The sequence below is a fragment of the Mastomys coucha genome, unplaced genomic scaffold (assembly GCF_008632895.1).
Source record: "Mastomys coucha isolate ucsf_1 unplaced genomic scaffold, UCSF_Mcou_1 pScaffold22, whole genome shotgun sequence".
NCBI classification, from domain to species: Eukaryota; Metazoa; Chordata; class Mammalia; order Rodentia; family Muridae; genus Mastomys; species Mastomys coucha.
In genome coordinates this window covers 65,049,358-65,069,428 of record NW_022196905.1, presented here as the reverse complement: position 1 = coordinate 65,069,428, position 20,071 = coordinate 65,049,358, and the positions used below count along the sequence as shown (strand labels likewise).

Genomic DNA, 20,071 nt, shown 5'->3' with positions numbered 1-20,071 from the left:
AATGAATGTGGCAGGCACTGTGCTATGTATTAGGACTCAAAGGTTAAAAAGTCTTTGCTCTCAAGGTTGTAATGATACAACATCAGGTACAGAAATAAGGCCAATGGTATATAGACAAACGGACCACGGAAAAGCACTCAAAAAACCTGGAGGCTGACAACAAAGAATCAGAGAACCCTTTGGTACAGCCTTCCCTTAGTGTTTCATCAGATTTGATACAGGCGATGTCTCAGACAGAGGAGATGGCACAGAAAAAGCCACAAAGGCTTCCAGAAGTACCTATTTGTTCCCACAGGAGAGTAAGGCCTATTCAGGAAACTGAGGAGGGGCAAAGCCAGCACTGGGCTACCACCAACTAGAAGTGAGTTAACACTTGTTTCCTTTCAAATGTACAGAAAATGTACAAGTGGAGTGGGTGACTAGTAAAGACAGTATCATAGAGAAAAGAGTATATACATATATACATACATACATACATACATACATACATGCATACATACATCCACATTTCTTTTTGGCATATGGTTAAAATGACCATAGAATAAAAGGTCTCTTCATGGTGAGGGAAAAATTAAGCCTACGTGTTTCAAAACAGATTGCTAAATGAGAGGTTGTACTGTCGGGGGTGTTATCTCCTGAGTGCCACAGAACCGAGTTGGCAGTGGCCATGCCATGACCGCAGGTGCACATTTCACTGCAAGTTTGCAAAGAGCTTGGAGATGCCCTGAAGGCTTTCTCAAGTCAAGAGACTCGGACACCTGGAGTCTGCTTATGCAATGTATCTATCTACGCCATGAAATCTGGGCAATGACCGCAACGTAGCAACAGCTTTGGCAGCTGCCCTCTTCCTAGTGTGCTGTCTGCCTGAGTTATTACTGACCTCACGGTGGGAAATCTCCATCTTGGCTAAATACAGGTGTTGACGAAATACGGAAGGCTGGGGAGGCAGCGACCATTTTAGAGAGGTGATTTCAAATTTGGTGCGAGTATTGATTTCTAATTCATTGACACAATCATCTTTTCTGTTCCTCGTTTTCTTCTACACGATTGACTTCTGCAGGAATATGGGTTTGTTCATGGGGATGAACAGTCAGTTCCTAAGAGTTGTCACTGGGACACAAACCACTAGTTGAGCCCTGGAACGAAAATACTGGAATGTGCCCTTTGTGGAGTTAGAAATGAGGAAGGAGAGCTAGTTTGGGTGGAATGCAGAGGAAGATTAGAAAGCAATAAAACGACACCAAAAGACCTATTAATTAGACAAACATACATGCCTCCAAGACAATTCTGGTTAAGTCTTGGTGGTTCTCAGGGTTAGCTGTGATCCTTTCATCAGGATAGCCTTCTTCAGGCTCTGACATAATCAATCCTAGCCAGAAATATTTTATTTTTCAGAAGTGATACCCGACTTCTCAACACTGAATTACCTCAAATCTCAAATAAACAAATCTCACTTTTGTATTATTTTTTTTAAAAAAAAAACAAAAAACCTATGTGTCACCATCATGTTGAACTGTAGCAATGTCACACCTATTTTGCAGACAAAGAAAAGCAGTGTTGTTTGGGCTATTAGACCGGAGAATGGCTCTGTCCAGGGCGTGGCGATGACGTCACACTTACCATGGGACTGCTGAATGCAGCCTGTCTGGAATGAGGCACTTCTCCAGATCCTTCTCCATTTCCTACAGCTGAGGTGCTCCCGGAGAGCTGAGGGGATGGCTTTCCCTGAAGTCCACTGTGAACTGTCCTGCAGCCCTGGGTTCTGGGTCTCGCCACGTTGCTTAGCGTGTCTGTGCATTCCTCCTCTTCAGAGACAGCCTCCTGATAGGACTCAAGTCTCTTGGCTGTAGAAAGCAATTCACCATCTGAATACTGCAGGCTGAATATGGTAGCTCCTAAGCTGAACATACCACCTCCTGTCTGCCTTAGCCTCCAAATTCCCCCCATGAGAATCCACGGTCAATAAACTTACCCTATCCTTATGGAGGAAAGAGGAGGACACGGTGGATTAGGAAGTGCATTCCTTTCCCATCTCTAGGTCTAGCCTTGTCTGCACCTCTATCCACACTCTTAGTCTGCTACCCTATGGTGATGCACAGCTTAGCCTTCCTGTTTTAAATGCTAACCCCTCCACTTGTGATCTGGATCCTGTCCTCTGGGTCCTAAGGCACTCACTCTTCACATCTGAATCTTAGTATATCAATCACCTCTCAACGAAGTTCAAGCCTTTTCTGTCTTAGCTCTCCATTGTTCCCATTTCAAGATCACCTACATACAAACTTCATCTTGCCAGGCAGAGTGACTACGTGCGTGTGTGTGTGTGTGTGTGTGTGTGTGTGTGTGTGTGTGTGTGTATGTGTGTGTGTGTGTTGTGTGTATCTCATTTGAAACTTTAATAATAGTCAACTCCTCTAGAAATATCCCTTTAGGGCTTCTGGCATCATTCTTACCTGTTTTCTCATCTACATTGATGACACTCACTGTTCAGTGTTCCTAGCTGTCTTTCGTACATGTTTATTTGTGTGTGTGTTTATGTGTATGTGTGTGTACCCTCACAATATGAGGGTGTGTAGGGATACATATGTATGTATATACATGTGTATGTACATATGTATGTGATGGCCAGAGAACCTTAGGTGTGATTTCTCAGGATTCATTTGTTTTGTTTTGTTCTGTTTTTTCTTTTGTATTCTGAGACAGGGACTCTTACTGGTTGAGAACTCACTGTGGAAAGTAGGATGTCTGACCAGCAAGCTCCAGAATCTGCCTGTCTCCACTTCCTCTGTGGTAGGATGTGTGGCTTCTGGGGATTAAACTGAGGTCCTCATGCTTGCAAGGCAAGGGTTTTTACAGACTAAGCTACACGTATGTATGTGTGTATGTATGCATGTATGTATACATGTATGTATGTATGTATGTGATTGTCTTTTTATTATATTAGGCATTGCACTTAGAGCCCCAGGTACCTACTCAAGTACTTTGACACTACATTATATCCAGTCTCCAGTGACCTTTCCTCTCATCCCTCAGTTATTTGAAAGCTTCAGGAATGCTTGCTCCTCTCCATCTACACACCTCTCCCTGGCGTTCTCATATAGTCTGGTGTTTGAAACAAAAAGTCTCTACGCACAGCCTATAAACCTATATTACTGGTTTTATGTCAACCTGACACAAGTTGGAGTCACTAAAGAGAAAGAAACCGCAAATGAGACAATGCCTCTATAAGATCTGGCTGTAGGCAAGCCTGTAAGGCATTTTCTTAATTAGTGATTGATGGGAGAGGAGACAGCACAGTATGGGTGGTGCCAGCCCTAGGCTGGTGGCCTTGGGTTCTATAAGAAAACAGGCTGAGCAAGCCAGTAAGCAGCAGTCCCCCATGACCTCTGCATCAGCTCCCACCTCCAGGTCCCTGCACCAATGGAGTTCCTGTCCTGACTTCTTTGATGATGAACTGTGATGTGGATGTGTAAGCCGATTAAACCCCTTTCCTCCTTCAGTTTCTTTGATCATGATGTTTCGTCACAGCAACAGTAACCCTAACAACTAGAACAACCTGCATCTTCAACTCTGACCTCTTATTAGAGTCAAGACGTATCCATGCAACTCTTCATAAGACTCTCACCATTGGCTAGCCACAAGGCTCTTCTATAGGATGGAGAGTGGTATGGCTCGCACCTTGACCTCCCTCAGGTCTCTCCTCCTTATCAGTGAAGATTTCTCAGGTAGAGCCCCATTATTTGCCACAGATCCTATTCTTGCCATTACTACATACTATATACCTTTTGTTTTTATTTTTACTTTTATCACCCCATAAAATATACACTTGGAATGGTCAGAGAAACACATGCTTCATTAATATGTTCTCAAAGTGAGGAGTAAATGAGTAAATAAATAACAGGAACCGTAAATTCCACATGGCTCCAGCAGGGCTTTTCTCTGGGCTTCCTCATCTTTATATAACAATACTGTACTGTCTAACTGGTTACCAAAAACCTAGACTCTGGATCCCTCACTGCTTCCTCACATCCAGAGGCTCACCAGCACACGTCCATTACACATCAAATACGTATCCCCTGAGTGTCCAGACCTACTTCAATTACTTTAGTGGAGTTACCATCATCTTTCAACTGAACTATTCCAAGACCTGAAGACTAGTCTCTTTCCCCCTTTCAAATCTGTTCCTCAAGTAGCAGCCAGAGTGACCTTCCTAGAAGCTAAAGTGGATGAGATCACTTCCTGACGGCCTCAGGATCCCTTCAGAATAAACTCAGGCTCTTCATCCTAGCTTAAATAACTCAGGATGACCTAAAGTTCCCTCTTCCTTCTGGATCAGTGGTTCGCAATCTGTGCATCACAACTCCCAAAAGACCACTGGAAAACACATACGTTTACATTACAACTCATAATAGTAGCAAAATTTCAGCTAAGAAGTAACAATGTAAATAATTCTACGTTCAGGGTCACCACAACATGGGGAACTGTATTAAAGAGTCATGGCATTTGGAAGGTTGAGAGTCAGTGTTCGATATCCTTAGTGTAATTCAGATTCAATGGCCTTACTTACACTGAAAGTATGAAAGAGGGGCTGGAGAGATGGCTCAAGGTTTAAGAGGGCTGATTGCTCTTCCAGAGGTTCTGAGTTCAATTCCCAGCAACCACATGGTGGCTCACAACCATCTGTAATGGGATCTGATGCCCTCTTCTGGTGTGTCTGAAGACAGCTGTAGTGTACTCACATACATAAAATAAATAATTTAAGAAAAGTGGTGAGAGCTCACTCCAGCCTGAGGGACTGTAGAATGGCTGATCCCTTTGTCATTCAGATCTCGACTCTAAAGTCCACTTTAACAGGTCATGCTTAACCATGCAGTCCAAACTAGTCATCCAATCTTCACAGGCCACATCATTTTATTCTAATTCTCTGCCAGGTCCTGATCATGACTTATCTATTTATGCATTTGCGATGATGACTTTCTCCGATAGAATTCCTGTGAGAGTAGCTGTGTGTGTGCTCTTACCTATTATTAAAACATGCATCAGAGGAAAAGGCAATGAGAAACCACTTGCTGGCTTGACGGTGGTGCTTACTTAACCAAAGAGGGACTGAGTAAGATATAGATGGGAGTAAACTGTTTTATAAAGTGTTTTCACATTTTATTTATTGTAATAACTTTGTCATATTTTTATGGGAATGAAAAGCCTAAGGAGCAATATGGTAGCTTGATTTTGTTTTGTTTTGTTAGTTCTTTCTGTTATTTGTTTGTTAAGACAGTCTCATGAAACCCAACATATTCAGCATGCAGCCAAGGATAGCCCTAAACTCTGGATCCTCCTATCTCCACTTCTGAAGTGCTAAGATTAAAGGCACAATGTAAGTGGCTTTCAATAAACATGCATTCTTTCTGAAGACTTCTAATTGTGATGACCTCAAGTTTTATACTTTTCATTTTTCCCAAATGATATAATTTCATATCTTAGGTTTTCTCTGCATTGATACAGATGGTCATGCCATTTTTTATCTTAATTCTATTTACATACTATATTAAATGTATTGGTTTACAAATGCAGAAACATCCTAGCATCCCTGAAATGAAGACCTCTAACATAGATATCAGCTCCCAATCAGACCATTCATTAGGCATTTACACTTTTTCTGGAGTGAATGATACTATACACCAGACCTTTCTTTATTGAATCATTTTGACATTCCTCTGAGTGGGAACTATTTTATAAGTAAAGAAATAAACTTTATTAATTTGTCATCTCACAAAAACAAACTAGATTAGTCTTAAGATCAGGTTTATTGGATGTAAGAGCCATGATTCTGTGACCTAATGCTATATTGTTTTTAAATATAGTCATATGCATGAGTATGGCCACTTTTAACACATGTCAATCTCCCTGTCAAATTTTTATGAGCCCAATTTTTTAAAAAATTTTATATAAGTATTTGGTAAACAAATAATGGGTGAATAGGAATATAAATGAAATATCTCCAGGATTAAGGGAAGGCTGTGGGTAGGAACTTACAACTATGACGGGTCCTTATTTTCATCAAAAGTCATATATTTGTATACACACACACATTCATTTCCATCTTCAAAAGACTTTCATCTGGCAAGAACTGTTGTTTTTCTTTGCACCTGAGGAAACTAACAGAGAGACTGAATATCTAATTATGATTAAACAGCTGACTGGAGAGAGATCGGGGATTTTAATTTAATCTTCTTGCTTCTAAAGCCAGTCAGTACTCATACCCTTATACTATAGGTCCTGAACTCTACACAGTTCTAAGAGGTTCAATAATTGTTTTTTGTTTGTTTTCTTTTTGTAGTATGGGTGGAACTGTGTAACTTTTGGCAATGGCTACAGGCATTCAATAGGTACACATCAAGTATGCTTGTCAACATCTTACTGTATACTTGACTGTTCATCTCAACAAAGAATAACCCAATCCAACGAGGGAATAGTGCTGAGGTTGATAAAACTTTGAATACCTCAAGAAATTTATGAGTAATGAAATGTCATTTTTGAAACAACCAAACTGCCTCAAAACCCACATAAATGGGTTCATGAAAGTTCTCTGAGACATCACAGAGGGAATGAAGGACACACGGTTGGGTAAATTAGTATGACATCAAGTAGCTCAGATATCACTGTAGGACAAGTTTACTCAATAAGTAGAACTTCCATAATGGAATGGAATAGAGTGACTCAACCTTCACTCATATGGTGGAAAGTTCTACCAACATATAGGCCAAGAGAATTACAGTATGATTCAGAAAACAGAGTGACTCAGGTTAAACTTCAAGGCCCAGAGAAAACTGTCAAAAGATGTCTGTGAAAAGCCAAGGTTAATATCATAACACAAAATGTAACATACTGAAGTGATGATCAAGACCTTTAATTCCCATAGAGGGGCTTCTGCTTTAGTTCCAGGAAAGTCTAGGGAGAGGCCAGGAAGCCTTGTTTTCTAACTCACCAAGGAAACAGTCTGCTATTGTTCTCTGTAGCTATTTCTTTTCCTTATTAATCTCTATTGTGTTCTTTTACCATTTCCTTCTCAGATATTCTGAAACTTGTTCATGGCCTACTATTTGCATTAGTTTGATATCTGAAAGAAGTAGGTCTGAGACTAAAGAAAAAATTAGCTTATCATAATTTACAATGTGTTCTCCATAGGGCTGACACCAGGATAAACATTTGAATGTTTATTCAAAGGAGCTTCCTTCTGCACATCATCCACACATCTTTCCCCAAACCATCCACAGCATCCTTGGCATCCCATGTGTCACCTACTTTTAAACAGCATACTCAGCCAATCTTTCTCCAACCTAACATCATCCAATATAGCTGATACCCAAACCTCTGCTCTGAACTAACTCTCCATATATTTTGTGCACTCTAAGAATGTCTGATGTCCTGTCTCTAAAATACCAAATTACATCGGTGCAAAATGCATATCCAAAACTATCTGGTTGCCTGAAAATCAAACCAAATTTGGAACAAGTATTTCCACGTGTACATGTATGTGTATGTACATATTCATGCATGTGTGTGTATGAAAATGCATAAATGTGTGTGTGCACATGCACATGTGCATTCACTAGTGGAGGCCAGAGGAAGCTGCTTTAATTTTTGAGACAGTGTATCTCACTGAGCCTGATTGGTTTGGATAGGTTGGTTGGCCAATGAGCTTCATGTGTCCAGGGAAGCCATCTTTGTGCCTCTAGCAGTGACTTGACAGATGAATGCTATCACATGAGGTCTTTTTGGTGGGTGCTGGGGATTTGAACTCAGGTCCTCGGACAGGCATTTTACCAAATGGGCCATCCCCAACCCTAGGAATATCAACATTAATATTACAATTAACATGCTATTTTTATAATTACACGAGGATCCCACAATGGATCATGAGCTACTTAAGTGGTAGACCTGGTTCTTCTTTTCAAAACAATAATTTAAAAAAAACAATAACAGCAACTCACATATAAGGACTTTATCTGTGCCCTGCTCTGTGCATCTTTGCACAGATTACCTCTACGAAGCAGATACTATAATGGCCATTTTCTCGCCCTGATGCTCAGAGACATTATGTACCTTGCTGAATCACACAGACTTTGCAGGTGGCAGAATGAGACTCAGGCTTAAGAAGCTGGACTGCACAGTCCTTATTCTTAGGTAGTGTTCCTCAATGCCTCCATGGATCAACAAACATACAAAGTGTGCATTAGAAAGGCACTTGCCAGACCATCCCAAATAAAGAGATCCCAGAACAGTGCCTGTCAAAACTGATCAATTTATCCAAAGAAAAGTCCAACGATACAGAAGCCTCCGTGATGGCGCTTACTGGCATTCCAGGTGTCATCCTGAGGCAGCCAGAGACTTAAGAGAAAACCAAAGGGACTCTCAGAACATGAAGTTCAGGCAATAATGGTGTACTGAACATCATCAATTCATCACTTACCAAAGGCATGTCATGACTCATGTTAACAGGAGAAATGGTATGAGGACACACTGAGCCCTCTATAACTGTTCTGCAATCTATAACTAGCCTAATGTGAAAAGTCTTCAATAATCTCTCTCTCCCCATCTCTCTCCCTCTCTCTCTCTCCCTCTCCCTCTCTCTCAAGTAGTCTCTTAAGATATGAGTGGCATTTTTTATTTTCATTTCTTTTCCTTTTTCTTCTTTAGAAGTGGCTTTTTGAACAGCCATGTTGGCACACGCCTTTCATCCCAGCACTTGGGAGGCAGAAGCAGGTAGTTCCTGTGAATTCAAGGTCAGCCTGGTCTACTGAACTCCAGGACAGCCAGCCAGGGCTTTTACTCAGAGAAAAAAAAAGGAACCTGTCTCAAAAATTTTGACCCCTAAATTTTGATATGCATGCTAACTATGTGAGAATTCTGTTAAATGCGATTTTAATCATGGCTCCATAATTTCCGATCAGCCCAGGTGCTCTGGTGCAGCTGATGATGCCAGGACACGGGTCACACTTCCAAGTTGGCAGCTTTTAAACACATAATAGTATTGCCAAGTGCATTTAAATCATTTGTATGTGTGAAGGGGTTATTCTCATGCAGTAGTAGTCTTATAGAATTCTTTCCAAGGTAATTCTGCTAGAAAATCCTGAAACACTGGCCACAGAAACCAGACACTGTTAATAGCTTTCTTTATTTTTTTTTTTCCAAGACAGGGTTTCTCTGTGTAGCCCTGGCTATCCTGGAACACATTCTGTAGACCAGTCTGGCCTCGAACTCAGAAATCCTCCTGCCTCTGCTTCCCAAGTGCTGGGATGAAAAGTGTGCGCCACCACTGTCTGGCTTGTTAATAGCTTTCATTTCAGTGCAAATATTATGTCTTAAACTCCATTCCCAGAAGAATCCAGTCTTATCCCAAATCCATGCATCCCCCAAAGCTCTGTGTATACAGCTGCCTTAAGGAAGAGTGTTAACCAAGACAGATGTTGAAATATCCATAGTACTTCACCACTTTGTGCCCATCAGCATCCAGTGATTGTACCATAAAGTAGTAGGTCACCATCATCCCTAATCTCTAGAGCGGTGGTCCTCAACCTTCCTAAGGCTGCAACCCTTTAATACAGCTCCTCATGTTGTGGGGACCCGTCAACTATAATATTATTTTTGTTAGTACTTCATAATTAATTTTGCTACATTTGCTATCATAATGTAAATATCTGTGTTTTCTGATAGTCTTAGGTGCTTGCTGTGAAAGGGTCATTCACCCCTCTGAAAGGGGTTGTCAACCACAGGTTGGGTACCACAATTCTAAAGGACCAATAATGCAGCATAAAACCCACTCTGCTGAGTTAATTATCCAGTGCTCAAACCTGAAAAACTTATTCAGGATTTAACTAGTTGGGGAAAAGTTACAGGCGGTTTGTGTAGGAATCCCGCACTCACCGTTTTCCTCATGGCAGTAGTCAAACCCTGCTACGCTGCACCTCCGAAACACCATCTTATTCTCAGTAAGGGTTCCCGTCTTATCAGAAAAGAGGTATTGAATTTGCCCAAGGTCCTCAGTGATGTTCAGAGCTCGGCACTGGATGGTAGAATCCATTTTCTCATTGTAGAAGTCTATGTCGCTCTGGATGAAATAGATCTGCCCAAGCTTCACAATCTCGATGGACACGTAGAGAGAAATGGGGATCAAGACCTAAGGAAGTGCAAATAATTTCAAAGGATTAAAGACAGTGCAGTCTGGTGACTATAGTGAGATGAAGGGCAACGGTAAGCCTTCTCTGCTAAGCGCGGGCAGAAATTACCTGCAGCAAGATGATCATTGTCCAGAACACATAGAATCCGGTCAGCACGGGTGATACGACACGTCCGTCCGGCTCAGGGATGTTAAAAAAGAGCATGTTTTCATACCTGCTCAGCCATATGCCGTGACCTTTAAGAAGCACACAGACACCAAAAGGATGCTACAGAGAGAGCATGTAAATAGAGAACCACACCCCTTAGAAAAAAAACAGATGTTTGCTTTGAATACTAATTTTAAAACAAGCTCAAACTCAAAGGGCTACTCAGTCTCTTGTCTTTGATTCTCTCTCTGTCTCTCTATCTCTCTGTCTCTCTGTCTCTGTCTGTCTCTGTCTCTCTCTAAGGGCTACTCAGTCTCTCATCCTTGATTCATTCTCTCTCTCTCTAAATCTCTCTCTCTAAATCTCTTCCCAGGTCTCCAGTACTGAGGCAAAGCATAAGTGGATACACTCAACATTGGTGCTCATCATATAAAGGATAAAAGAAGAAAACATTCAGGAAAAATTAACAAACAAAACTCTCTTATGAAAACCAAACATGGGGGCTGGTGAGATGGCTCAGTGGGTAAGAGCACTGACTGCTCTTCTGAAGGTCCTGAGTTCGAGTCCCAGCAACCACATGGTGCTCACAACCACCTATAATGAGATGGGACGTCCTCTTCTGGTGTGTCTGAAGACAGCTACAGTGAATTACGCTGGAGCGAGCGGGCCAGCAGAGGTCCTGAGTTCAACAGCAGCCACACACATGATGGCTCACGGCCATCTGTACAGCTACAGTGTACTCATACACATAAAATAAATAAATAAAAATAAAAAAAGAAAACCAAACATGGATATTATTTTGGAAAAAGTAGAATAAAGTGATACCAACAAGATATTAGATAAATGAATTTTACCCACCCAGTGCACCAGTTAAACACATGACGATCAGAAGTAGGACACACCAGAGGACGTCTGTATTTGCTCTTCTCTCTAACTTACTGCGCTTATACCGTGGCCCACTGTTGTTGAGCATTGCTTTGGTTTCATGACCTGCATAGAAAGCACAGTACATCTGAAAATGCATAGCACACAGGCAAGTAGCAGGCATCCCTGTTAACAAAATCTCTCTGGCTACCCATCCAATCAAACATGGCTGCATAACAGTTTGATCGGTTCGTGTGGTTCTTTTTGGAGAACCAGGATCTGTGAGGTTAAGTTCATCTAGACACAGTTTACCTTCTCTAGATTCCATCTTGAGGAAATGAAGAACGTTAACTCATAGGAGGCAGTGAGGAGGTCACAGTAAAGGGAGGAGCAGAACGAACCTGCATAGACCACGATGCCCACAACAGCCTCTGTGTTTCTGATGGTGCACCCTCGGAGCAATAAATTCTCTTTGCTGAGGCCCACACGTTCTTTATTGGAATGTTCCCTGCAAGAAAGGCAGCATGTAGGTTTATTTTTAAATGGCAAAAGTGGGGAGGTAAAATAAGAGTCTGGAATGTTCTATACCCTGTGTGGTAAGTTTGACAGCTCATAGGGAGGCTTCAACTCTCTGGCCCACTTGCTTCTGCTGTTGTAATGACCTGCTGTGCTAGGGAAAAGCTGCCACAAGCTGCAAATTCCTGTTATTTCTAGAAGTTACTGTTTGTCACATTCTATTACTACAAGAACTCAAAAGTACTCTAATTTAAGATCCTGGCTTGCTAGAACACACTCTATTTGGAGAACTTAGTTGATGAGGGAGACAGTCTTGATTTAGAAAAGTAGTCCTTTTGACTTGGCTGAAATTAAGAATCCTGCTGGGCGCTGACAATGGGTGGCTGCTCAGGCCATTCGATGAAAGACTGATGAGAAATTGCATCATCAGAGGTGAAGGCTAACCACCACCAGAGGCCTCCTGGCTTACAGGAAAGGGGGTGAGGGCCCTAGATTCTTTATCAGAGAATTCTAACCCAAAGTCTGTGGCATCTGAGGCTCTGTGAGGCCTCCAGAATCACGGGCAATATTTTGTTTGTATGTATGTATATATGTGTACGTATATATACTATTTTTAGAGACAGAATCTGATTCGTTCAACAGATTCTGCCTAAGGACAACTGACAAAGTAAAAGAGCCAGAGAAACAAGGTAAGCCTCACTTAGAAGGAGGCAGCTGGCCAAATGTGGTAAGTGTTTCCAGGAAAGGTAGCATGGCTTACTCAGAGAATGAATGGTATAGGAGACAGAGAGGAGAGGGCCATGCTCAACACGAAGGAAAGGCAATCCTCTCACGCTGGAATGGGGAAAATGACCCCATCTCTTGGGATAGGAAGACTGGAAACTAAATGTAATGTATCAAACTTACTTTGGTGCAGTTTTGATTAAGACAATTATGATAAAATATTGTTTTCAACCAGGAAGAAAAATGTGAACAAATCCCTGATATGAGATGAGATTAAGGATTAGTTTCGCTTCTTCTCCGGTGTGATAATCCTTTATGTTTTTTAGACTGTCTTCATCTGCTCTGGGTATACGGTGATGAATTCACAGGGAAGTTCTGTGTCACGGGGCTGGGGAGGAAGTGGGAGAGGTGGCTCCGAGGTAGTACCATGGTGAGATGGCACTGCTGGGGGACAGTCTGAATGTTCCTGACACTTTCCCTTCCACTTTTACACACTTGGAAACTTGTGTAATAACCCGTTTCAAAATTATCAAAGAAGTAATCACTTAAGTAAACTATGTTAAGAGTATGGGGCAAAATCAGTGAAATAGCTAAAAAAACAAGCAAGAATGACCTTTCACACAGTGTGGGAAAGTCCCCTTAATTTTATCATTAAATGTTGATGGCTTTCTAAGCAATAATCATTGATCTATAAGCAGCTGTTGTTTCTTACTTAAGTGAAATTTGTCAATAAATCTAGCACCCTGACTCTCTGGATCTGCAAAGAAAATAAAGTAAAAACCCACAGAAGTTTGATATTGAGAAGAAAAAGCAAACAAATGAGGATAGATCCTGGATTGCCCCTCCTCATCCATGCAATGAGAACAATTAAAAATTAGCTATTGTTATTCTTCAACATTTTATATGTATGAAGAATCATAAAAATGAATGACTTTGTTCATTAATTTCTATTTGTATAAAATTTTCAAGAAGTAAAAAAACTTAAAAATTTAAAAAGGAAAAAGGAAAAAGAAAAAAAAGGGAAAGAGGTTGGCCATTTTACTCCTAGTTTTACAAACCTTATTCTAGCTGAGATCTAGACTTCTGTGCAGAGAGATGTCACTTCAAGAGGCAACCCTGAACTTAACCTAACTCACCCCCCTCCCTGAGCTTATTCATTTTACTTTGGAGGGATGGCTGAGAGTCTGAGCCACACATTCACTATCAAACCTAGGCTGGCTTTGAACTTGTGCCAATCCTCTAGTCACAGCCTCCAACGTGATGGGTTTACAATGCTGATTTTATAGAGAAGAAAGTTAAGGCTAAGAATTCATATTTATAAGTGGCATATGTAGATGTGCACAAGCCAGTTCTCACTGATGTAACATTTGTGCAGGATCCTTGCAGCAGGGAGGTAAAACATAAAAACATCACTTCTAGAGTTATTATCTAGGATCAGTTTTCCTCCCTAGAAGCCATAATTTCATCATTAGTTAATGAGAAACATTAGTTTTTCCTGAATCTCTTGGTATACTTGAAATGACCAGGTAATGGAATCAGGACAACTTTGGTCTTTAAAAACGGGAAATAAGGTGGAAAATTTTCTCTTCCTGTCTATTTTTCCTTGTTAAAAAATAAACTTAATGAGTATAATAAGTTGGCTCAGAGTCATAAAATAAGTATCAGAAGCCAAGTTTGGGACTGGGAAAGACCTCAAATTATAGGTGTGATTTCTAAGTGTTGAAACTGAATATTACTATGACTTCCCAAACTCTAAGACAAGCTTCCAAGTCAGCGACTAACCCTTTCCACCCAGAATTGCACTCCTGCTACTGTAACTCCCACAGAGGGGACAGACCATCCTATTGTGCCTGCACAAATCCCTCCTTCCAGATTTTAATATCTTCTGGGCCTAACATGGAGCTCATGCAGATGGGCGTGGAGTTCGTATCTATCATCTCAAGTTAAGACAGAGGAACAAATTAAAGGCAGGCCCCTGGGCTACAGAGCAAACTCAAGGCTGGTCTAAGCTACACAGACCCATAAGACACTCTTATACTGTAGGAAGCGATTCTAGGAATACCTTTAGAGGGTTTTATTGTTTGGATTATTTTATAATACATGCAGATGAGCATTTATTAAATGACTTAGGTATACCAAATTATAGAGGGCCAAACTTGCAGCCTCTAATGAGCTACACAAAAACTGTTACTGAACTAAGTACACGTCCTTTCAAGCCCACAAAACTCAGTTCCACGTCACTCACAGGAAGCCGCGGAATCTGCTGAGGTCATTGTTTGGACTTTCACATTCTATCCTACTGGAAAACTTCTCAGGATCAACTTCAGAGTCCTAAAAATATTTAAAGAAAAAAAATCACAGAAGAAAAAAATTTAAGATTAAATCTTGGTATTTAAACATGGTCTCGTTTTGATCAATTCTTAATACATACAATAATTAAGGCAAACACACACACACACACACACACACACACGGCCTCAGGAGCATATGTCGTGACTCTCTTAGCATGAAGAGAGAATCCATAACAGGGTCGGCAGGACCTTAGGGTGCGGCTATGGCTTCCACAGAAACAGAGGGGCATTTGGGTTGGTTGGTCTGTTTTTTCACATTATCACATGATACAAGTTTCATGTTGAAATGCACGCAGGGTTCCACATCAGAACTTCCACTCACAGAGCAAACATTAGTATCATAAGCCATGGAAATATTTTGTTGTTGCCTAAAACCCAGATTCAGAGCCTGGGGAAATACTCACTCCGAGCACATGATCATTCGATCTCAGCCAAAGTTCACGAATAAAATTTCCAAGCAAGCAGAGAATCACCATCTCTCAAAATTCTCTCATGGAGCACACAGAAACTTTTAGAATTCTGTTAGGAAACCAGTGCTGATTGTAAGCAAGGTGTCTTTAAAAACACTGTCTGGGTCTGGAGAGATGGCTCAGTGGTTAGGAGCACTGGCTGCTATACCAAAGGACCAAAGTTCAATTCCCAGCACCCACATGGCAGCTCACAGCAGTCTGTAACTCCAGCTCCAGGAGATCCAACACCCTCACATAGACACACATGCAGGCAAGACATCACTGTACATAAAAACAAAAACAAAAACAAAAGCAAAACACTGTCCGCAGGACATGGCTTCATTAAGAAGTCACCAGCGCAGACATGGATGGCTCATGAGAGACATGGATGCTCACGCATGTAATTCCAGCACTTAATTTGCTGTGAGTTTAGAGCCAGCTGGGGCTATTATGTAGTGAAGATCAGGCTGGCCTGGACTACAGATACTTTTATAATTCTTCTCAGGGAAATGTGAGGAGAAACAGAGAAAGAAAGTTTGGATATAGCTATTCGAGTATTATTTTTATATCACTGTAGCAAATACAGAAAACATGAATTATATGATATGATTTGATTTGTTGCTAATCCCTATCGAATTCCTTTGATTTACCAGCATCTATGCTATGTACTTTAACTTTGTTAAATAATTTCTTTTTCACAATCCACTGAGGCCGGTGCTACAATCTGGCTTAGCAACAGCGGAAGATGCACAGAGGACCAATAGTTTGCCCAAGTTCTCATTACAAGCTTTAAATGACGAGGGAGTGACTGTGCTCATGTGGAACTGAACCTATAAGCGTGCTAACTGACAGCAGCCTAATGTGTCTGTTAGGGCCAAGATAGAAAGCTAAGTTATGCGAGACGTTGTCAGAGTCCTAGCAGGAGGGCTGCTTATGAAAGTGGCAAAGACATGGAGCTCAGAGGCGGCTGAACCACAGGGCAATCTGCAATTAAGATCCAGAGATAGAAAAGGGCTTTGATACAAGGAAAAATACTAAGGTACCAGGAGGCTGATACAGTTTATTTATTCCTATAAGATGAAGAAATTCCAACTTAATGGCCCTTCAGGTTTTCAGGTTTAAAAAAATGGCAATTAAATTTAAAAATGTTTTATCTTATGTGTTTCTAGACAGAAAAAGGAAAGTGATGTTTAGCTATGTGCATGGAGTTTGGCCCGCGTCAAAACAACGATGACAAGAAAGAGACACCATTTCAACATTAACATGAGGAGAAACTCAGTCATCATGTTTACAAGAGCATCACTTTGTGGATAAAAAGACATAAAGCAACCAGTGGCAGATCGAAGATTTACTTACTCAAATTTCTATCAGTCTCACTTCCCTTACAGCCTAGAGGACTGTGGCATGAGAAACCATGGAGGTTTTTTTTTAAAGCTTTGGAATATAGGTAATTAGGCATTTTAGGAACAGTGATGAAAACACAAAATATAAGACCCTAAGAGTAAGAAAATGAGATTGTCCCATGATTATTTCTCTTGCGGATGAACTCAGTTGGGCTCCTCTACTGTTGCACCAAACAACCTGACAGCAGGGTCAGAGACTGTGAACTCTCAAGTCACGTTCATCCTATCATCTAGGAAATGGAACATGCGTCTACTGGGAGCTGAAAATGGATTGAGCCTTCTGTAGTTCTATTTAGTCAGTAGTAAAAATTAAATTAAAAATCTCTTTATCCAGAAAAAAAAAAGAGGCCAGACCTTTCCTGAGGAAGAAGGAGCATTCAGAGCCCTCCAGCTGAGAAGACAGACAAGGCTCACCTGCTCTGCATAGCCACGCACCACCTGCCTCTGCTTTAAGTTGCTCTCTCCATCAAGGCCAGAAGTCTCAATGTGGCAGATCCCATCTGGGTCTGTGGAAAAGAGTAAGACCATGTCTGCAGGGATGATCTCATTGCAGGACAGGCGGATAAAGTCCCCGACGGTGACGTTTTTCCAGCAACAGTCAACATACTTTTTTTCTTTCCTAAAATTGAATGGAAAAAAATATATACTTAAAAAAAAGAGGGGGGAGGCCTGGAGAGACAGCTCAGCAGTTCAGAGCACTGGTTGCTCTTCCAGAGGTTCTGAGTTCAATTCTCAGCAATCACATGGTGGCTTACAACCACCTGTAATGGGATGTGATATCCTCTTCTGGTGTGTCTGAAGACAGCTACTATGTACTCATATATATAAAATAAATAAATAAATCTTTCAAAAAAAAGTAGTAAGAGGAAACAAAATTATTTCTTAAAATCTTAGTGTGTAATTTATGTATTTTTGTGTATTAAATGCTAAATAAGACACTATAGAATTGTAGGGCCAAAATATCACAAAGGCTTATTTGGAAAACTTGGTTGTTAAGTTGCTAAAACATAATAACCTAGTTACTAAGTCATTTAAATATAAAGCTGACACTTCAAGGCACCCACTGTGGGATTATTTGAGCTCTTAAGCTATTTGAATGCAAGTCTAAGACAGAATTATAATTAACATTACGTGAATATATTGGTATGTAGAACAGTTCTTGCATGTGATTCTGTGATGAGCTAACAAGGATCTAAAACTGACACAAGACACATTATCAGATCTCAGAGAGCCCTGTGACACTCACTATACTGGATAATTAAGGACAACTCACACATAATATTTAAAAACAATTCTTTTCTACCATATTATCACCTTTAATTCTCACTCAATAGAAATACAAGCAGCCTTCCAGATCTGAGGATTCCAGTAACTGCAATTCGAAAATATTTGAAAAGAAAAACATGTACAAAGCATGTAGAGATTTCTCTTCCTGCTATCATTTCCTGAAGAAATGCATATAGCAACTATTGACATCTCTTTTACATTGTATTTAGTATTGTAAGTATTTAAAGATTAGCTAAAGTGCACAGGAAAACAGGCATAAGAAAAAAGCTGGTGCATGATAGATGTATAAGGGATGTGGGCATCTCTGTCCATCTCCTGTGCACCCCCACCATTTTCCTCAACACTGCACGTGAGATTACTCCTGACTCTGCAGCACCTGACACTTGCATAAAGAACTATCACTTTCAAAAATACTGTTTCGAATTCTACCCTTTTTATAATATTTTATTATATGTTAACATTTTTAGTTAGTGTTTGTATACATGTACACTGGGCATGGTAGCACACACTTGCAACTCCAACATTCAAGAGGCTAAGGTCTCAAAGCTAAACAAACAAACAAATAAATAAGTTGCAAAGCTACTTATTTTCCATTATAATTTTAAAGATGGAATTTGTATTCACTCCAAAGAATCCTGAAAGTTACTTATAAACTAATCTAAGTTGTATGATATATTAAAAGTCATTAATTCATGAGATTAACTGGAAATGTGACCCTAGATTACTTAAATAGCTTCTGCTATGCAAGCTACATCAGCAACATAAAGAACTGCTAAGCTTGAAGGGATAAATAAGTGTAAATGAGCTTTACAGATGCCAAGTACACAATGTCAAATCTAACTAGGAGAAATCTTTGATTATCTTAAGGATGTGTTAATCTACAGAGAAAGGCAAATCAATAATTTACTTTGTTTTTTTTTTCTAAAATTCTCCCTAGTGTCTATGCATACTATTGAATTTTTCCATGAAGAGAAGTAACAGAAATTTTTCACAAAAGGTAGAGGTTTACCTATATGCCACACATACCTAGGAAAAGGTAATCCATTCTACAGAAAATGGAGTCACTACAGTTCACAAAAAAGGGGGATCCCTGCTCATTTCTGTATCAGAGTAATGGACTACTGAGCAGCAGCCTAGTTAGTGGTTGGATAGACAAGAGACCAATGGAGAGTTACTGAAATAATTCAAAGGAGGGATGAGAACGCTCAGAGTTAACGCTGTAGCAGGAGAGGCGAATAAAAGATTAAAGGAAAACATATTTAGGTACCAGAGAAAGCCATTTCCTGACTTGTTACATGTAAGCAACTTCAAAGATGACAGAATGGTTCCTAATTTGCATGACAGGGTGATAGATGATGCCTTTGGTTGTGTCCCAGATTTTAGAAGCAACTACTTACAGCTGAGAAAGGGGAGCAAGTTCATTTTAAGAAGTTGTATGTGTCGGGCGGGTGAGATGGCTCAGCAGGTAAGAGCACTGACTGATCTTCCAAAGGTCCTGAGTTCAAACCCCAACAACCACATGGTGGCTCACAACTACCTGTAATGAGACCTGATGCCCTTTTTCTGGTGTGTCTGAAGACAGTTACAGTATAATAATAAATAAATCTTTTTTAAAAAAAGAATTCTTTAAAAAAAAAAAGAAGTTTTATACGATGTGAATTGGGTAGCAGAGGTGCTTAGCAAGCATAAAATTCGTATCCAGATATTGTGTGTGAAGACAAGAATGTGGAAGCCCTTGGTACATAAAAAGGCAACTGGCAAAACAGGCAAAGAAGATACAAGAGTCCTTAGGGGGGAAAGAAACTTTAAGAAGAGAGTGAAAGGACAGGCAAAGGGAAGTGATGTCATAAAAAACCAAAGGTGGAGAAAATTTCAAAGAGGACATGATGCCAGTCCACACCTACAAAGGAACCTTGTCTAATGAGGACCAACATGCCTATGGCATTTGCTCATCAGGGTGTCTGATGGCCTTCTAGAAAGGGTGATCACACGAAATCTGCTGAGAGGAAGAATGAAGGAGTAACTAACATCCCAACACAGTGATACTTAAAGGTCAGGAAAGATCCAGGACTCCTCAGGGCATTCGTGGTAGCCACTATTTGTTTAAACCTTTTTATTGTATGAGTAAGTGGTCCTCCTAAAGCCCAGGGGTGGGT

The 20,071-nt window shown here is 40.5% G+C and overlaps 1 protein-coding gene and 1 long non-coding RNA gene across 3 annotated transcripts in view; both read right to left on the bottom strand.

The window, feature by feature from the left end:
- The window catches only part of Atp10d (ATPase phospholipid transporting 10D (putative)), a 90,607-nt gene that overhangs the window by 38,402 nt on the left and 32,134 nt on the right, over window positions 1-20,071 (bottom strand). For both annotated transcript variants that reach the window (XM_031342599.1, XM_031342600.1), the window contains exons 4-10: window positions 17,043-17,247; window positions 14,671-14,756; window positions 11,588-11,694; window positions 11,181-11,312; window positions 10,284-10,411; window positions 9,922-10,174; window positions 1,621-1,844 (exon numbers count right to left, since the gene is read on the bottom strand). In XM_031342599.1, the coding sequence (XP_031198459.1) occupies window positions 1,621-1,844; window positions 9,922-10,174; window positions 10,284-10,411; window positions 11,181-11,312; window positions 11,588-11,694; window positions 14,671-14,756; window positions 17,043-17,247 (1,135 nt within the window). The remainder of the gene's footprint in view (window positions 1-1,620; window positions 1,845-9,921; window positions 10,175-10,283; window positions 10,412-11,180; window positions 11,313-11,587; window positions 11,695-14,670; window positions 14,757-17,042; window positions 17,248-20,071) is intronic.
- Window positions 17,942-19,461, bottom strand: LOC116071180. Its single transcript, XR_004110752.1, has 2 exons — window positions 19,313-19,461; window positions 17,942-18,000 (listed from the first exon to the last, which is right to left on the bottom strand). It is a non-coding gene; the product is annotated as an uncharacterized LOC116071180 (long non-coding RNA).